Below are 20,989 nucleotides of genomic sequence, written 5' to 3' on the forward strand. Positions count from 1 at the left end.
AAAGGCAAAAAGTGACTAGAGTTAGAGTAGGGTCTTATCAGCAGTTTTGGGACTAGAGCTGTGGAAGTCCCTCCCTAGAGAGGATCACCAGGTAAGCTACCTTGAAACTTTCAGATGGCTGGCAGAAATTCTCTTCTCAGGAAGGCCTTTCAGGAGGGATCCTGAGTTTCTGTTGTGTTATTAGTAGATTCTTTACATGGTCATTGATTTATATCGATTTGCTTGTCATTTCATATTGGGGCAGCATTTGGATTTTGTAGTGTTGTGAGTGCCTGGGGGCTCTATTTCAGGGATGCATAAGTTTTTGGCCCCAAAGGCCACATCCGATATCAGCTGGGGAGGGCGGGGGTCACACATTGGTGTGCATACGCATGTGAGCATGTGCAGAAACACACACAGAACAGGCTATTTTAGATTTGGTGGGGGAGGGAGGTAGCTAAGGCCTCCTCACACCCCCAGCAACCCTGATTGGGATCACTGCTTTCTTGCCTGATTGGGATTGATGAACACGGGCAGAGAGGTGTTTTCCCCACAGCCCAGCTGATCAGCTGAGCTGCAGGGGAAATTGGTTGGGGCACCTGCAGCTTGGAGGCATGGACAGAGAGTGGAGGAGGGCTGGCTGGGGGATGCAGGGCCACCCAAGACGGACAGGTCATGGCAGAGAGTTCTGACAAAATGTGGTCCACTGGAGAAGGAAATGGCAACCCACTCCAGTATTCTTGCCAAGAAAACCCCATGGAACGTATCACAAGGCTAAAAGATATGACGCCGGAAGATGAGCCCCTCAGGTCGGAAGGTGTCCAATATGCTACTGGGGAAGAGCAGAGGGTATTTCTAAGTAGCGCCAGAAAGAGTGAAGCGGCTGGGCCAAACCCGAAAGGACACTCAGCTGTGGATGTGTCTGGCGGTGAAAAGAAAATCCGATGCTGTAAAGAACAATATTGTTTAGGAACCTGGAATGTCAGATCAATGAATCAAGGTAAGCTGGAGGTGGTCAAACATGAGATGGCAAGATTGAACATCGACATCTTGGGAATCAGCGAACTCAAATGGACAGGCATGGGCGAATTTAATTCAGGTGACCATCATATCTACTATTGTGGGCAAGAATCCCTTAGAAGAAATGGAGTAGCACTCATAGTCAACAAAAGGGTGGGAAAAGCAGTACTGGGGTACAATCTTAAAAATGATAGAATGATCTCAGTACGAATCCAAGGCAAACCATTCAACATCACAGTAATTCAAGTCTATGCCCCAACCACTGAGGCCGAAGAAGCTGAGGTTGATCGGTTCGATGAAGACCTACAACACCTTCTAGAACTAACACCAAAAAAAGATGTCCTCTTCATCATAGGGGATTGGAATGCTAAAGTAGGAAGTCAAGAAATCACCGGGATAACAGGCAGGCATGGCCTTGGTGTACAAAATGAAGCAGGACAAAAGCTAATAGAGTTTTGCCAAGAGAACATGCTGATCATAGCAAACACTCTTTTCCAACAGCACAAGAGGCGACTCTACACATGGACGTCACCAGATGGTCAATATCGAAATCAGATTGATTATGTCCTTTGCAGCCAAAGATGGAGAAGCTCCATACAGTCAGTAAAAACAAGACCTGGAGCTGACTGTGGCTCAGATCATGAGCTGCTTCTTGCAAAATTTCGGCTTAAATTGAAGAACGTGGGGAAAGCCACTAAACCTTTCAGGTATGACCTAAATCATATCCCTGATGAATATACAGTGGAGGTAAGGAATAGATTTCAGGGATTAGACCTGATAGACAGAGTGCCTGAGGAACTATGGACGGAGGTCCGTAACATTGTTCAGGAGGCAGCAACGAAATCCGTCCCAAAGAAAAAGAAATGCAAGAAAGCCAAGTGGCTGTCTGATGAGGCTTTACAAGTAGCTCACGAAAGAAGGGAAGCGAAAAGCAAAGGAGAAAGGGGAAGATATACCCAACTGAATGCAGAGTTCCAGAGAATAGCAAGGAGAGACAAGAAGGCCTTCTTAAATGAACAATGCAAAGAAATCGAGGAAAACAACAGAATGGGAAAGACTAGAGATCTCTTCAAGAAAATTGGAGATCTCAAGGGAACGTTTTGTGCAAAGACGGGCATGATAAAGGACAAAGAAGGCAGGGACCTAACAGAAGCAGATGAGATTAAGAAGAGGTGGCAAGAATACACAGAAGAACTATACAGGAAAGATCTGAATGTCCCTGATAGCCATGATAGTGCGGTCACTGAACTTGAGCCGGACATCCTAGAGAGTGAAGTCAAGTGGGCCTTAGGAAGCATTAGTAACAACAAAGCTAGCGGAGATGACAGTATTCCAGCCGAGCTATTTAAAATCCTAAAAGATGATGCTGTTAAAGTGCTGCATTCAATATGCCAACAAATCTGGAACACTCAACAGTGGCCACAAGACTGGAAAAGGTCAGTTTACATTCCAATTCCAAAGAAGGGCAACGCCAAAGTGTGTTCAAACTACCGCACAATTGCGCTCATTTCACATGCCAGCAAGGTGATGCTCAAAATCCTACAAGCTAGGCTTCAGCAGTATGCGAACCGAGAACCACCGGAAGTACAAGCTGGATTTCGAAGAGGCAGAGGAACTAGAGATCAAATCGCCAACATTCGCTGCATCATGGAGAAAGCAAGAGAATTCCAGAAAAAGTCTATTTCTGCTTCATTGACTACGCTAAAGCCTTTGATTGTGTGGATCACAACAAACTGTGGCAAATTCTTAAAGTGATGGGAGTACCAGACCACCTTACCTGTCTCCTGAGAAACCAGTACGAGGGTCAAGAAGCAACAGTAAGAACCAGAGATGGAACAACCGATTGGTTCAAAATTGGGAAAGGACTACGACAAGGCTGCATATTGTCACCCTGCTTATTTAACTTATATGCAGAGTACATCATGAGAAATGCCGGGTTGGATGAATCAGAGGTCGGAATTAAGATTGCCGGGAGAATTATCAACAACCTCCGATATGCAGACGATACCACCCTAATGGCAGAAAGCGAAGAGGATCTCAAGAGCCTCTTGTTGAGGGTGAAAGAGGAGAGTGCAAAAGCTGGTTTGAAACTCAACATTAAAAAAACGAAGATCATGGCATCTGGCCCTATCACTTCCTGGCATATAGAAGGGGAAGAAATGGAAGCAGTGACAGATTTTACTTTCTTGGGCTCCAAGATCACCGCAGACGGTGACTGTAGCCATGAAATTAAAAGACGCTTGCTCCTTGGGAGGAAAGCTATGGCAAACCTAGACAGCATAGTAAGAAGCAGAGACATCACCTTGCCGACAAAGGTCCGTCTAATCAAAGCTATGGTTTTCCCAGTAGTAATGTATGGCTGTGAGAGCTGGACTATAAGGAAGGCTGAGCGCCGAAGAATTGATGCTTTCGAACTGTGGTGCTGGAGAAGACTCTTACGAGTCCCCTGGACTGCAAGGAGGTCAAATCAGTCCATCCTAAAGGAAATCAACCCTGAGTGCTCATTGGAAGGACAGATAATGAAGCTGAAGCTCCAATATTTTGGCCACCTAATGCGAAGAGAAAACTCTCTGGAAAAGACCCTGATGCTGGGAAAGACTGAAGGCAAAAGGAGAAGGGGACGGCAGAGGATGAGATGGCTAGATAGCATCACGGATGCAATGAATATGAACTTGAGCACGCTCCGGGAGAGAGCGCAGGACAGGAAGGCCTGGCGTGCTATGGTCCATGGGGTCACGAAGAGTCGGACACGACTGAACGACTGAACAACAACAACAACAACAAAGTCCAACCCATCTGGAGGGCACCAGGTTGGGGAAAGCTGTTGTACACATTCTATGACAGGGGTGGGCATAAGATGGGTTTATGACCCACAACAGCAACAAGAACATATTGTCCACCTGAATGAGGCTGCTGAACTGAGGAAAGCTTGGAGTAGCCAGAAGTGGACCTTTGTATGAACGGGCTATGTATGACCTGGTTCTGGTTCTGAAAACAAATTCCTAGGCTCAGAATGTGCTCAGAGGCGCCCTGTTCTTGAATTCTATGTGTATGTCTTTTGCACCTGGCTTTTGGGGCTCTTGTAAAAAACAAAGTAGTTTCAACAAGCCTGAAGTCTGCCCACCCGTGTTCTATGATTGCTCCAATTAAGTTCAGTAGTCCTTTAACTACGACCTGCTGCAACACGGAACCTGTTTTTCATTTTGTAATGATACTTGTTCATCTTCCTGCTTTTCCCTATAGGATGACCAGATGCAAGGGAGGAGAAAGTGCCTGTCTGTTTAAGAGTTGCTCAAAGAGGGAATTTTTCTAGATGCAGCATGTCATGTGGGGCCGAGAAAAGTTATATCCACCAAAATTCCCTTTTCTATGTAACTGTGAAAGGTACAAGAGGCCCTCCCTCCCTTGCCCCCATTCACTCTGTCTGTCTGTCTGTCTGTCTGTCTGTCTTACTATTAAAAAGAAAACACCCTTCAGAAAGAAAATATAATGATGGTGATGTCACTGCTATGACCCATCCTTGGTTAGGGTGCGATGCGCTTACAGGTCCTCCTGACCCTTCCCGCCCCCCAAGCTGAAGCCCAATGAATTAGAGCACTTCTGCTTTAGATTATTTTTATCTGATTTCTTGTTTTCGAAGGACGAGGAGAAATCCCTTGCAACTGCTGCAGACCTAGAAGATTTGAGCTTTGCAGCAAGCACTCAAGAAGGGGACTAATAAATCTGTTTTCTTCTTGTACTGTCAGAGCTCAAGAGTGCAGTGACACGTCAAAGAGGGCTATGTCGATGTAGGTGTGGGATATAGCATAGTGTTTGCAGCTTAAGGGTATCAAGGGGTGTGATTACAGCCACCATAAGCAAGGGTAATGAAAAACTGCTTATGTATTCAGGCACAGATTGTAACAAAACATAGCTGTGTCTTTTCCAGGAACTGCAATTTAATACCTGTTGCAGGGAGCTAAGTTTTAAAAGCATATACGCATACTAGGCTAGCCTTCCCGAATCCAGCACCCTCCAAATGTTTTGGACTACAACTCCCAGCATCCCTGACCATTGGTCATGCTGGCTGGGGCCAATGGGCATTGTAGTTCAAAACATCTGGAAGACACTACGTTGGGGAAGACAGCACTAAGCTAATGATAAGATCACTCACTATACCCTTTACAGATAATGGCTGGAATACACACAGTAATCTGCACCCCTAATTACAGCAGTGTGCTAATCTTCGCAGTGCTTCTCCATCCTATTGCATTTTTATTCAGAAGTAAGTAACACAGAGTTCAATGGGGTGGGGCCTGTGCCAAGTAAAGGTCTACAGGACTTACTTCTGAGTAAATCTGGTTAGGGCCGGGCTGAAAAATCATCATGGGCATCTGCCTCCAGGACAATCCCTGAATAAAATTCTGCTTGCATTCACTTGCATTTTGAAGGCAGAGGCCTGGATCAGACACAACAGGAAGCCATGATTTCCTGCTACATCAGGGGTGGGGAACCTTTTTTAGTCTAAGGACGGAATTCCATTCTTGGAAAGGTCTCGGGGGGGGGGGGGACATTCCATCTATGGATGGGGCCAAAGGCAGAATGGGTAAGGCCAAAAAGTGAATTTTACTTATTCTGATTTTAGGCCTACTGATTTTAAGACTACTCAGAAGTAAGCAGGACAGGATCACTCAGCAGCACTTTCAAATAACATTTCAAATACCACGCTACACAAGTGAACCACAGTGAGCCTCAGGATCACACATTCCTCCCTCTCCTCCTCTTTAATACCCATCTTGAGTGGACTGGAAGCTTTTGTTTCTGCTTTTAAACAAGCCATAATGTCCTGTGACGCTTAGTTTTGGCAGAACTATGTTTGTTTAAAGTATGGTTAATGGTAGCAGTCCAGGATCAAACCATTTCAGATCCTGGCTCATTCTAAAACCATAGTTTAAGCAATCCATAGTTCCCTACATTTGGATGTCAAGGGGAACTGCAATTAGTTTCAAACCAGAAGTGGCTACTTCTGATCTCCTCCTCTAGTACGTGAAAATATAGGGGAGGGGAGAAGCCCCACGCTCACTGTGGCTCATGCACATAGCAGAAAACCACAGTTTTCTGTTATGTCTAAACCATGCCTCACTATATGTGTCATGTGAACAGATATCATATATGAGTCCAGCTGGCTAAAGGAATATCCATGGACCCATTTCCTTTCATTGACCACCATGATAGCTGTTCAGTGTATTGGCTGGTAAAAGGGATGAGGCTAGGCAGAGGTGGAGAAAAAGAAATTATTGCCTGATTAAAAATTAGCACCAATACCATGGCAAAAGGCAGGTGCTCTATATCAGCCTTCCCCAACCTGGCACCCTCCAGATGTGTTAGACTACAACTCTCAGAAATCCCCAGCCAGCATGGGAGTTGTAGTCCAACACATCTGGAGGGCACCTGGTTGGGGAAGGCTGCTCTATACTGTTATGCATATTCCCATGTAGAGACCAGCCACCTAAACTTCAGTCAAGTCGGGATGGATTTCCCTGCAATTTGAGACTTTTTCCAGATGGGGAACCTTCTCCCATATAATAAAACTGCAGATGGCTAAGTTTACACTAGTGCAAGCTATGTACATTTCTCAACTAATGAATCTGATTGGCAGAAGATTTGGGGCAGAGAAAAAACTACTTCTTCACACAGAACTTAGACATAGTCAAACTTAGAGCAGACTCATTGAAATCAATGAGACTTAAGTTAGTCATGACTAAGTCTATGTATGACTAGGTCTGGATCCAACTCACAGGGCATAATTAATTGATGGAATTCACTGCCACATGCTGTGGTGATGGGACAGCCACTAGCTTAGTTGCTTTAAAAGGGAATTAGACAAATTCACAGAGGATAACTCTAGCAATGGCTCCTACTCATGATGGCTATATACTACTTCCAGGTTCAGACTCAGAGGCACTATGGCATCATGGATGGGGACACAAGCAATTTCTGTTTCTCTCATTTTTCCAATCTTAAATTCAGTTCATCTTGAACTCTGAGAGTTTTTAAAAACAAGTTTGCATGAAAATTCATATTCGGTTTTGTATCCATTTCTCCTAATGCATGCATTTCCGTATGCAATTTTGTTCAATGTACAGAGTTTTGGAAATAAATTTTCCTAATATAATGCAAGTATCAATGTAATTTTCATGAATGTACACATTCTTATGTGCATTTCCCCTAATATACACAATTTTATGAATTTTTTAACTTGAGAATTCCATTGCAAAATTTGGAAAAGTGCAAATTTCAAAGGATAGTTCGGGTTCACAGATTGGTCCAAAAAGAAATCTTACTGTAACTGTTTTTTAGCTTTTTAAAATTGTTTTAAAGTTTTGTATGTTAAAGCTTCTATATTATGTTTTTATTATCTTGTCTTTGTAGGTTGTAATTTTTTGTGAACCAGAGAGCTTTAGCTGTTGGGTTGTATAAGAATGAAATAAATGAAAGGAAAGGAAAGGAAAGGAAAGGAAAGGAAAGGAAAGGAAAGGAAAGGAAAGGAAAGGAAAGGATGTGGGGAGGGAGTTGTGATGATTTTAGAAACAGCTTGGGGTGAATGGGACACATGGGAGAAGTTGCTCCATTGGATATCCTGGGCCCACAGTGGAAGTATCTGCTGAAGCAACTTTTCGGCTATGGGGTAGTATAGAAATGTAAATAACAACAACAACAACAACAACAACAAAAGCAACAACAACAACTTTTGAGATGGCTACTTCTGCATCATCAAAAAGGAGGACAAAAGAGGACACAAATCTGTAAAAAATTTGTATATACTACTTTGTAAGTATAGGTGCAAATCTGGAAATAATTACTATAATTTAAATAGAAATACATCTCTCCATAGTGGGGAAGATTGTGACCAGGTGAACTGAAGACCTGCTGCTCAGTCTTTTGTCCGGGTGCTAACTGTTGATGGGCATCTTCAAGGCCCTTGCTTGTTCTCCCCTCTGATGGTTCTTTACCTTTTAAACCAGACTTGGACTGAACAGCCCTTCAAATACAGGTCACCTTCAAATAGAGGACTGTCCTCTGACAGCCTTTCAGAGAACTGTCCTCTGTAAAATAGGACACATGGCCACCCTAGCAACATCGTCCATCTGGTTCCATCATGGCACGTCCACAGCTTCCATCAGGAAGAGACCATTGGACCAGAAGATGAGAACTGTAACAGGGAGGAGACAGCACAGAAGGTTGTGACTGTGAGGAGCACGAGGTTCAGAAGGCATGCTGAACCAAAGGAACTAAGGTTAATCAGATGGTTTGCCCTTGCACAAATAGCCAGCAGGGGGTGGGGAGGATCTAGCCTGGGATCATGACATGGGGGAAGGAGAGTTTTGACCCCGCAGTCGTGATTGGAATTGCTCTACCTTGAGCCTGCTATTCCATGGAGGGAAAGGCTCCATTGAAGGTATGGACCACCAATACACATCAGGATTGTGTGGGGGGGGGGTGTTCAAGCTATCCCACCCCCATGCCAGTGTCCTGATTTTGTTTTCTTTTTGGCACAAAATTTAAAACATTTCTTTTTGCCTAAGCAATTTAAAATTATTTTTAAACTCAACTGATCATTGTGTTTTTGTTTGGCTTGCTGATGTAAAAATTGTTTTAATTTTGTCTTTTAAAGGCTAATGGTATGGTTTTTATATTGGATTTGTTTGTTTGTACACCACCCTGGTATCCCTCATAGATGAAGGGTGGTTTATACATTTTTGAAATAATACTTTGTTTGTTTGTTTGTTCATTTTATTTTATTTCATTTCTATACTGCCCAATAGCTGAAGCTCATCCAGACTGGGGATCCCATAGTAACTATTTGTGAAAGAAAAACCCTGCACCCAAAGGCTAACCATGTGATTAATGTCACATGTGGTTTGGCACCAAGAAATCCCTGTCAGTATCTGTCCTACGAGTGTGGTTCTGAGAATCTGCAATGTGATTAGGTGGGAAGGAAAATTCTCAACTAGGGAGCGATGAATCTATCCGTTTAAAACTCAAATTCTTCCCATCCTGAATAGGAAGAAATTTCAGAATTAGAGTAAATTCTTATACAAAAATGAACTGAAGTAAATTCTCATCTGCACCAGGCAATTCAATAGGTACAGCTATTCCCAGCACGGAGCAAAACATGATGTATCTGCCTGCCATATAACTGTTAAGGATCTGGACAGTGGAGGTGGCTGGTGGCTGCGATGTCAGTGGGGCAGTGAATCTGCTCCGGGTTTCAGTCAGAACCAGTCAAACTCTAAAGGAGCTATCCAAGGAGCACCTTGGATAACTCCTTTAGAGTGACTGGCTCTGACTGAAACCCGGAGCGGATTCACATACACACACACCCCAACATTGCAGCCACCAGCTTGCACTAGATGTGGAGTCTGTCAGAAAAAAAGAGGTGGTAACCCTAATTCAGCACCAACGTGGTTGAATACACATGGGTTAAAACCCAGACTTTTAACAGCTAAGCATTTAAAGTCCTGGCCTAGATGGATGAATCTGTCTGTTTTGGGTTGTCCCACATTTGAATTTGTTAATCTCAAGATCTCGCTGTCCTGAATATGAAGCAATTTGTGAATCTTAATAAATTCTGATTAAACGTGTACAATGAAATTCTCGCCCTCCCTACTTTCAGCCCTTCATGGACAGAGGTCACTCAGCCACTCACCGCCTGCAGGAAAAAGGAGGAGAGGGGGGTGGGGCAGTGAGCACTGTCCACCCCACATTTGTTATAAGAGAAGGAATATATGGGAGCAGGAACCGGGACACCAGATGCCAGTGGCAGCTGGTGACTCCAGTTCCAGAGGGCCAGTGATCCCATTCTGGGTTTTAGTTACCACCAGCCAAAACTCTAAAGGTGTATTCCAAGGTGCTGAGCCTTATCCCCAAAATGGGTTCAGTGCCTTGGATAGCACCTTTATTGCTTTGGCTTGTTGTAACTAAAACCCAGAATGAAATCACTGCCCCTCCAGAACTGGGGTCACCAGCCACCACTAGCAGATGCGATCTTCATTTCCCCCTCCCTTGTGCATTTACTATACTTCTGGAAAAGTCCAGAATTTACTTAGTAGTATTAAAGATCATAGAGTTGATTCGTAGTTATGAATTAAAGCTCATAGATCTGCTAAAGAAAACACTAGGTGGAAAGGGACAGCATGTATCTAGTGTAGAAATAAAACCATCACACACCCTCACAAGTCCCAGTGACATGGGAGTCAGTCCAACCTCTCATTGACCTTGGCAGCTCATAGGACCATTATCTTGCAAATACGACATGTTCTTGTGGAGTTCCTCTTTTTCTTAGTCCCACACATATTTAACAAACATGCTGCACCCAGCCAACTTTTCAGAATCTGGTTTTCATTCATGAGCACAACACTCTTTCCTTGTTTATGCTATTTTTCATCTCTGCATTTACACTGCTCCCACTCAGCATTTGTGCCTTGACTCCTCAGCCTAAACTGGAACTTAAAGAATTTCATTAACTAATTCCTGCCAGACAGGAGGAATTCCAGACAATGTCCTCCAAGGGCCAGGTTTGCCACTAAGTGTACGCTCAACAGGGAACAGTAGCCAATCATGGCTCCCTGGCAAGTGCACCTCAATGATACATGTGCGTGTGTTGGAAACACACCTTGTTGCATTCCCGCTTTTCATTGTTGAGATATACACGTAAAAACGTCTCAGGGCTAAACTACGCATTACATTAAATGCTTAGCATGTAACTAGTCCTTTTTTATGTAAGTGTGCAAGGCCCCAATCCAGATAGGGACCATCACATGTGTGTGTGTGTGTGTGTGTGTGTGTGTATGTGTGTGTAAACCTTCCCAATCCAACTATTTTCCCCCTGTAAATTCACACACACACACACACACACACACACGGTACCAATGGAGGATTCCCCCCCCCCCCCCCGGTCTTTAGCTCCCATTCATGGAGGTGAATTTACAGGGGGAAAGCAGCTGGGTGAAACGATTTAACTCCACCCTACCATGTGTGGTGATCCAGATCCAGATTGGGGTTCCACATGCTTACACTAAAGTAAAAAAAAGGTTAGCATCAGCTACATGCTACACATTTAACATAGCCTGTAGTTTAGCTCTTAGTGCCCTTTCTTTAGGATTTGGGATCCTCTGCAGAATATGGTCTTTCCTGGACCACTACTGAAATGTCAGATCCATGCCACATGGGAAGATTGCACCCTGCATCTCCTTCCCTTGCCAGATGAGCCCTCTTCAGGTCATTGCTGCAAAAGCATGGAGAGGAAAACAGGGCTGCATGGAAAAGCCCCATGCTTAGTGTCCACAGTCCTGCTGGAGACCTTGGAACATTGGGCATGAAGATTCTGAAGGGAGATTCTAAGCAGAACAAGCTGAGCAGCCTCCCTGTGATCAGGAACCATAATAATGGAGGGTTCCCAATGGCAGGGAGGCATCTAAGTGCATGATGCTGAACACCCTTGCAAAGGCCAGGAGTGGAGACAGTGGGTGAGCACGCACGGAGTCATTGGAGGCAAGGCCAGCATGTGTAACTTCATGCCTCTACCCAGTTTGTGCACTGGACTGCACACTGCCCTTGAGCTATTGACAACCTTGATTTCAAATAGTACTTTTAAGTTAAAAAGTTAAAAAATTAAAATAGCACTTTTTTTTATAGCCGAACGGCTCAAGTTGATGCCAAAGAGCCGCTTTGCATGATCCACTGAAACAGTGAGAGAGGAAGCCTATTAACTAATTGAGCTGTTAATACACAATTAAATGTAAATACTGCAAGGCCATGGTAGGCATGCTTTTCTCAGCATGTTGCGAGATAAGTTACAATTTCATCAACAAAAGCTACAAAGGATTTTTCTTATGCTTATGACAGTGGAGCCAAAATGGCTATTAAAAAAAGACAGTGTGCATGGTCCATCCCCTGCCATGGGCTCAGCCCCATGGAATTATTGAACATTCCTCTCCCTAGCCGGGTGTATACTGTGCAACATGCACTGCAACCCACCTACCCATCACCTGCATGGGGGCGGGGGGAAGCTTGTCCATACACCCCATAGAGAATTCCTGCCTTTCTCCTCTTCAGGTCACCAGTTTGCAAGCAACGTGTGTTCTGCGTGCATGCTGGGGCTCTGAACAAGAATTTGGCTGCTGGATCCCTCTACAGGAGACACAGATGTGGACAGCGTTAGGGATGGGAACATTGCAGGCACAACATGCCTCCAGATGAAGCAGGTTATTAGGAAAGGGGGAAAAGGACTCAATAAAGCCCTCTGAGGATCCTTTCCTGTAGGGCCAAATTTGTAGGCATGCAGATCTGGGCATAGAGGAGGAGGATGAATCATGCCTAGCACAATATGTCCTTGAATCTCAGCCACTCTCCAATTAAATTACTATGCTTCTATTGATTAAAATTTGTCCCCACTGAGCTTTTGTAAATTGATCTATTATTCAAACCAATGAAAACATTCAACTCTCGTGAAATCAGTGCTGGCCTTACCAACCAATTCCATGGACTTGTAGTGTAAAAAATGTCTTCTTACCCAGTTTAAGCCTTTCCCGGGCGAATTCCCATTTGCTGGCCTCATACGGAAGTCGTTCACATTGTTCATCTAAGGGGACTTCTTCAGGATCCATTATGATTGACAAATAATCTGTCTTTATTTCTGAAGAATGGGGCTAGAAAATAAGTTTTAAAATTCTCAAGTCACTACGACATGTACAGCCATCCTGAGCAAGTTTTCCTGCCTTTGGTCATGAAGGTGGTAAGTTAATTAGATATGACTGCTGCACCTTTTGCCTTATGGGTGTACATTTCATGCTCCAGACTACAATCTGTTAAAGATTCTTCATTTTAACATTGCCTTGTATTCTTTCATTACAACTATATTTGCACCATCTTCCCTCATATATATTGCATGCTTGATTTCTTCAATTGAATCCATATGAGGACCTTTTTAAATAATAGCCATGTGATAGAGATTTGAGTCTGTACTTTCAGTCAGGGTATTTTCAGAAAATGACTAACCACAGCCTCTAAAAATAGATTTGGCCAACAACTGTACACGAAAGAGAATACTGGCATATGCAACAGATGAGTTCAGCTGCTGATGTTTGGTTTGTTTTTTAAATGGCCAAATGTGGTTTAAAAGTTGTGTAAGACTTAGATGTAATCTGCAAGGAATTCATCAGTAACATTTTGTGTACACATTTTTCAAATGTTCAAGAATTCGTATTTCCCTGTAGGCTTGTGCTTACGCAATCTTATTTCCCCATAGTCATTCCTAACAAGTAATTTAGAATCATTAGGCTGTTGGAACGATTAAGGCTGCAATCCTACACATACTTACTTGGGAATAAGCCTAATTAAACTAAGAGAGATTGACTTCTGAGTAAATATGCACAGGATCAGACTGCCTAATGTTGATTCAAGAAGAAACTGACAGATTATATCCTGCACTAAAGGGACTCTTAGCTTTTCAGGAGACATTAAAATAAAATGAGTCATAAGCATTTACCTAGCCCGATTTTGTTATCATTTGCCCAGAAAAGCGTATATTTCTGCTTCACTGACTACGCTAAAGCCTTTGATTGTGTGGATCACAACAAACTGTGGCAAATTCTGAAAGAGATGAGAGTACCAGACCACCTTACCTGTCTCCTGAGAAACCCGTACGAGGGTCAAGAAGCAACAGTAAGAACCAGATATGGAACAACCAATTGGTTCCAAATTGGGAAAGGAGTACGACAAGGCTGCATATTGTCGCCCTGCTTATTTAACTTATATGCAGAGTACATCATGAGAAACACCGGGTTGGATGAATCACAGGTCAGAATTAAGATTGCCAGGAGAATTATCAACAACCTCCAATATGCAGATGATACCACCCTAATGGCAGAAAGTGAAGAGGATCTAAAGAGCCTCTTGTTGAGGGTGAAAGTGGAGACTGCAAAAGCTGGTTTGAAACTCAACATTAACAAAACTAAGATCATGGCATCTGACCCCATCACTTCCTGGCATATAGAAGGGGAAGAAATGGAAACAGTGACAGATTTTATTTTCTTGGGTTCCAAGATCACCGCAGACGGTGACTGTAGCCATGAAATTAAAAGACGCTTGCTCCTTGGGAGGAAAGCTATGGCAAACCTAGACAGCATAGTAAGAAGCAGAGACATCATCTTGCCGACAAAGGTCCGCATAATCAAAGCTATGGTTTTCCCAGTAGTAATGTATGGCTGTGAGAGCTCGACTATAAGGAAGGCTGAGCGCCAAAGAATTGATTCTTTCGAACTGTGGTGCTGGAGAAGACTCTTACGAGTCCCCTGGACTGCAAGGAGGTCAAATCAGTCAATCCTAAAGAAAATCAACCATGACTGCTCATTGGAAGGACAGATACTGAAGCTGAAGCTCAAATATTTTGGCCACCTAATGCAAAGAGAAACCTCCCTGGAAAAGACCCTGATGCTGGGGAAGATTGAAGGCAAAAGGAGAAGGGGAGGGCAGAGGATGAGATGGCTAGATAGCATCACCAATGCAATGAATATGCACTTGAGCACACTCCGGGAGAGAGCAGAGGACAGGAAGGCCTGGCATGCTATGGTCCATGGGGTCATGAAGAGTCGGACACAACTTAACGACTGAACAACAACAAAATAGAACTATCAAATCACTGCCTTTTGCTATTGCCCTAACAGGTGCTATTTACATTGCACAACTGTTGTTTTATGCTAGCACAACATCATTAGGGCTAGTTGGATACTACCCATAGTATTTATTATGGGGGAAGATGTGAAATATTTATTTTCATAAGTCAGTCTTGGAAACCATTTTTTCCCCACTGTCAGGTGACTTTTTGTAGCGGAAAGCCAAATTGATCCAGGATTCCACCTGTGGTTCAGTGTGAATTCAGCTAGGAAGCTGCACCCAAGTCATGTCCATAGGATTATGTATGGCGCCATTTGCAAGACCAGAATGGGTGCCCAATGTAAGGCTTTCCTCGGGCCCCTCTGTGATCAGTACTCTGCTGTGGTGGCCATTTAGTGACAATCCAGTGCTTCGCCCCATGCCGGTTGCTCTGGGGTTGGATGTTGTGGTAGGTATCACTTAGTTGTCACTTAGTTGTCACTGTAGGTATCACAGTAGGTATCACTTAGTAGGTATCACTAAGTTGTCACTTAGGTGAAAACTGACAGGAATTTTTTCGCACGAGAAAGACAAGCAACTGTGTTAGTCCGTTCCAGCAAAACCAACAAAGAGTATTATGATACCTTGAAGGCATATAGAATTATTGCAGAATGAGCTTTCACAGGCAAGAGTCTGCTTCATCAGCTTCATGAAATGGAGCACCCAGCATTTCTGATCATTGGTCATGCTGACTGGGGCTGATGGGAGTTGCAGTCCAAAACATCTGATGGATGCCTGGTTGGGGAAACCTGGTCTACATCAGGGGCTGACAACCCAGTACCCTCCGGATGTTTTGTACTACAACTCCCAAAAGCCCCAGTCAGCATGGCCAGGGATTCTGAGAGTGTATTTATTATTATTTATTTTATTTGTCACATTTCTATTCTGCTTTTCCTCCAAGGAGCCCAAAGTGGTGTAGATGATCCTCCTCCCCCTCTCAATTTTATCCTCAGAACCACACTATGAAGAGGGTAAGGCCAAGAATCAGTGACTGGCCCCAAGACACCCAATGAACTTCCTGGATGAGTGGAGACGTGAACCCGGATCAAGTCATAGTTCAACACTCTAACCACTACACCGCACTGGCTCTCACTCTCACTGGGAGTTGTAGTCGAAAACATCTGGACTGGAAGGCACCAGATTGCCTATCCCTGGTCTATATCGTGCACCTGATGAAGCAGGTTCTTGCCTCAGAAAGCTCATGCTACAATGAATATGTAAGTGCAGCCTTCCCCAACCTGGTGCCCTCCAGATGGATGTCAACTCCCATCTGCCCCAGCCAGCATGAGCAATGGTCAGGGATGATCGGAGCTGTAGTCTAAAACACCTGGGGGGCACCTGGTTGGGGAAGGCTGTGTTAGATTTTTAAATGGCTGGAAGACAATAGTTTTGTTTAGCAATTTGTACCTTGAGGAGAAGGCTAGTATTTGAAGTCCACTTTACGGTGGCATCTATGAATTCAGCCTGCAGATCAGACTTCTTCTTGCATGAAGTAGACCACCTCATGCACACTCATGAATTATACGTGTCTGGCTAAGATATATTATACTGGATCATTTAAACTTGTTTACATGCCAGTTAGAAAATCTGAAGAGAATTTGTCTTTACCCTTTTTAGCTTACGTATGAAGAGCGTTAATAGAAGCCAGAAGAGTGTTGCTGCTACGCAGGTGCAGGTCAAGGTTATTAGCTCCAGGTTTGAGCTCTCCGATACTCCTGGAAAAATCAAGTCACAAGCATTTTTATAAACAGCAAGTTTGGGTTGTTGTTTTTTTGTAAAAAAATCTGGCATTTAACATATATTGAAGGAAGTTGACAGTACATAGCATTTCATCTCAAACGGTTTTAATTGAACTTGCAAGAACTGTACAAAATATGCCTGTACACATAAGTGTTATCTAGCAACAGTTATCCATGCCTTGGTAACATCATCCTTAAACACATATCAGGAGGAATCCAGGAACTGCCATCTATGACACGAAAGGACCTTCTGCAAGAGAAAAAGCTTCACTCGCAAAAGGCCCCTCTACCAAAATTTTTGGGATCCCACACATGAAAGCTCACCTCATTCAGCAGAGTCTCTTGTCTCTCTTGGTAGCAGTTTCCCCTGGCCCCAACCCATTTCCTTGACTGCCAGTCATTGCATGGTTTCCCAGTTTTGCATGTTTTTTCCCCATTCTAAAAGGTTGAAATCCCTCTCCTAAGGTAAGTAAGAGCATTGAGCTAAAATATGCTGGTGTTTTGTATATAATGCCACCATATAATTGTTGTGGACAAGACAGCTCAGAGAGCTTCAGCTATTAGGCAGTATAGAAAAATGAAATGAAATGAATGAATGAAATAACAATTACCATCTGTGTTATAACAATATGGGGCCCTTTAAATGTTACCCAGGCCATGCTGGCTAGGGAATGCTGGGAGTTGTAGGAGGTTTTCCTGTTTAAATATGCTTAAGATTGTTCCTTCAAACATGATCCCATCCGTATGGGAGCTGCTTTCATAAAAGTGGCTCCCAGATGGCAATAATAACATTTAAAGGGCACCAAAGAAAGCAGCCAGCTGGGATATTCGCATATCAGTTTTGCTCAGGGCCACTTCACATATGGAACACCAAAGAGGTTTTAATTGTACTATTCAATGTAAACATATTCCATTGAAAAGGTGTGAATGCCACAACCACTTGCCTTGCCTTTGTGTTACTACACTTTGGTGATATTTGGGGGTTCACATCTCACCCCTGATACATGAACTATATAAACTCAGCTATCAGCTCTTGTACATGCAAATTTGCTCTGACACTCAAAAGTGGAGTAAAGCTAACCAGATTACCATAGTTAACCAGAATAGCTACAGTAGAGGTGTTGACCCTCTTTCAGCCAAAGGGCCGGAATTCTGTTTCAGAGAAGCTCTTGGGGGCCACACTCCAGTGGTGGGTGGGGCTGAAGACAAAAGGGGCATGGCCAAAATACCAAAAATACCAGCATATTTTAGCTTAAAGCTTTTACTGTCAGAAACTAAGCCTTGGGAGAAGCATTTCAACCTTTTGGAATGGAGAGAAACACTGCAAAAAAACCAGGAAACCACCAAACAACTGGTGGTTGTGGGAAAAGGGGTGGAGCCAGGCAATGGACAAAAGGGGTGGGGGTAGGGCCATCTGGGGAACTTTAGAGGGCCAGATTTAGCCTCCAGGTCTGAAGATCTGCACCCCTGAGCTACAGTATGGATGAATATCATATCTAGCCTTCTAGTTGCAAAATATTCCACTTAAACTACATACTCCAGCCCTTGCCAAATGGGACAAGTTATTGCCAGATTTTATTGGATGAAGACAGAAGCCAAGGTTGAAGTGAGCAACTCTTAGCTTACCCCAGAAAAAAGGCCTTGTAGTGCCAAATCTGGAATTATATTATGCTGCTGCTCAACTTCTATTTCTTATAAAATGGATGCAACTGTCCTCAGAGCACCAATGGATGCATATAGAACAACAAGCAAACATTTTTAAAAAATTATTTTTATTGAGAAATTTCAACAAAACAAAAACAAAACTAAACAGAAGAAGAAAAGATTTTTTTTGTAGCTACATACATTTGAATATATAAATTTCAATGCATTCTTATAAAGTTTGTGTGCATGTGTGCACATGTATACATATTAAAATACAGCTTTCTAAGAATTATACATAAAGTTTGACAAAGGCTGACTAAAGATTCAAATGTATCCATTTGCAGGTAGCATCTATATACCACCTGTTCAAATGTAAGAAGTACTAAAAGGTCTTCAATCCATTGCATTATAGGAGGTGAGCATTTATCCTTCTGATGTAATCTCAGTTTTTTAGCTGTCAAAAAAAGGCGCGGAAAATCCATTTGTGCTTACCATGTATTGACTTCCAGGAAGCAGGTGTCAGGAATGAATCTGAGTGTGTAGAGATGTCTGGCAGCTCAGATTCAGAATTAGAACGAAAACAGCAAGAACAGAGGGAGGCTCCCTCCCTAGTGAGCCCAGATACGGTGAGACTTTTTCCCAGGACCTTGACACACAGATAGCCCAGCCTGAATGGCTCCCCCAGTTCTCCACCATAAGAATTCAAGTTTCGGAGGAGGAGGAGGGTGAGGGGTGTGACTTGAGGGATGCTAGGGTCCATTGAAGATCAAAGTGGGAAAAGTTAGGGGCAGGGATCAGACACTCGGACAGGTAGGCCACTTGTGGAAGCCAATGTAGAAGGGAGCCACCCTAAGGGAGGGGCATCCCGGCAAAGCAAGTCTGGCCATGAAGTTCATGCCCAGACTGCTGGCAACTTCTCTAACTCCCACTTCGTCTCCTCTATTGATATTCGTAGATGTGTAGATTAGCTGGTTCTATGCAGTCTGAGAGTTTCCTAGAATCTGCATTTGTAAAGAAGCTAGTCATTAACTAATAAAGTAGAGTTAGCCTGAAGCCTTGTTTCCTGGAGTGTGTTGATCGCAAGGTAGGAACATGACAGCAGGTAGATAATTTAAAAGGATATGTATATCTGTAAGTATTAAAGAGTGTTCCAATATGAAGTTTATCCATATAATAACCTCATCCCCAAAAGAGGCAGCTACTGGACTTTGCCAAAACATATGGTTAAAAGAACCATTAGCTGTGTTACACCTCCAACAATTAGCTGACTTAGACAAACTCTTATTAAAGAGACGTTGTGGCCTACAATAGACACAGACAATTTTTTTTTTTGCTGAATACAGTGTAACCTGAGATCCATAGATGCTTCACATACAGATGCTAAAGTGGCTATCCATTGATTAGGCAAAATGGAATGATCCAATTCACCAATAATTTATTCACAAATAATAAATATTTATAAACATGGATCGTGAGGTCGGTATAACTGATTGGGCTCAATAAGTGTTTCCAATGTGAAGGAGATTCTGGAGCTGTAAAAGTGGCAGGGCCAAACCTAGATTCTAACAAATGCTGCAATTGCGAGTATTGCCATTCAGCCTCAGCAGGCAATTCGTATTTGGCACGCAAAGCTGAGAATGACAAAAACTCATCACCAACACCCACCACTTGATCTAAGGTAAAAATCAACTTATCCATCCAAAGCCCACCACAAAAACATTTTCTTAACAATTTTTAAATCTGGGCTTCCCTACATGGTCAATTTATCGTGAGAAAATGGTTCAAAATATAACTGATGTGACATTATACACCAGAAGTCTCTAACAGCCGTAACTGGGACGAATACTATCCGTTTTAATGTGCTGAGAACCTAATGCCATCCATTTAGAGAAAGGATCCAGACTGACCAAGGTGGAAAAAATGATCTAAGTGTGAAAGACCAAAATTTAGAAGAGGTCAGCAAGTAGACCTGATGATATAAAGCAAGATTCAGAAAGCCAAACCCACTTTCTTTAATTGGAAGTTGCATATTTTCAAGGATATTCATAGTGGGGAGGAACCCACACAACATTACAAAAGAAAGCACTGAGGTTTTGACAATATTTGCCAGGTATAAAGGAATCACACATATAACATAAACGATCCAAAGAAAATATTCGTCTTGAATCCATTTACCTTATTCCACAAACTCAACTTTAAAGATGCCCATCTATCTAAATCCCATGAGAGCTCATTAATCAATTTATTCCAATTACGCTTAATCATTTGAGATATGTCTCTGAGAACAAGTACTCCCAAATAAGTAATAGCATCTGGGCACCATCGAAATGGATAATTAGTTAATACACTACAAGATATAGTAGCATCAATCGGCATCAGTTCAAACTTTGATCAGTTCATTGAATAGCCAGACAAATTAACAAAAGTGTTAATTAACTGCATGAAAGTCGGAACTGATGACTGGCATTTTGAGAGAAACAATAAAAGATCATCAGCATAAAAAATAACATTAAATTCTAAAGTATCATGCGCAAAGCCGCTACCATTCTGCCTAGTAGCAGACACCAGAGGTTCCAAACATAAATCACATATCAAAGGAGAAAGTGGACGTCTCTGTCTCATACCTCTTCCAAGGGAAAAGAAAGTAGAAAAAAAGACCATTAGGTATAACTCTAGTTCCTGAGGTTGAATATAAAATTCTAACCCATTTCAAGAATGCTGCAGGAGAGCCAAAATTACTCAACATAGTGAAAATAAATTTCCAAGCACTCATGAGCAACTACTCTCTTGACAACTTAATATGAGCCAGACACAGTGACAAATCTAAGTACATCTTTGAAGACCCAGTTATCAGAGACATTGTACTTGGGTATGCTGGCAAAAACAATATGGCTCCTCATCTATCTCCTCAA

At 42.9% G+C, this 20,989-nt stretch overlaps 1 protein-coding gene across 1 annotated transcript in view; it reads right to left on the reverse strand.

The window, feature by feature from the left end:
• Positions 1-20,989, reverse strand: part of FLT1 (fms related receptor tyrosine kinase 1) — a 202,649-nt gene that overhangs the window by 42,381 nt on the left and 139,279 nt on the right. Inside the window, exons 16-17 of the mRNA XM_084842930.1 lie at positions 16,303-16,409; positions 12,554-12,689 (exon numbers count right to left, since the gene is read on the reverse strand). Of these exons, the coding sequence (XP_084699056.1) occupies positions 12,554-12,689; positions 16,303-16,409 (243 nt within the window). The remainder of the gene's footprint in view (positions 1-12,553; positions 12,690-16,302; positions 16,410-20,989) is intronic.

This window comes from Heloderma suspectum, chromosome 3 (assembly GCF_057233095.1).
Source record: "Heloderma suspectum isolate Gila_16-S chromosome 3, 16-S_ref, whole genome shotgun sequence".
NCBI classification, from domain to species: Eukaryota; Metazoa; Chordata; class Lepidosauria; order Squamata; family Helodermatidae; genus Heloderma; species Heloderma suspectum.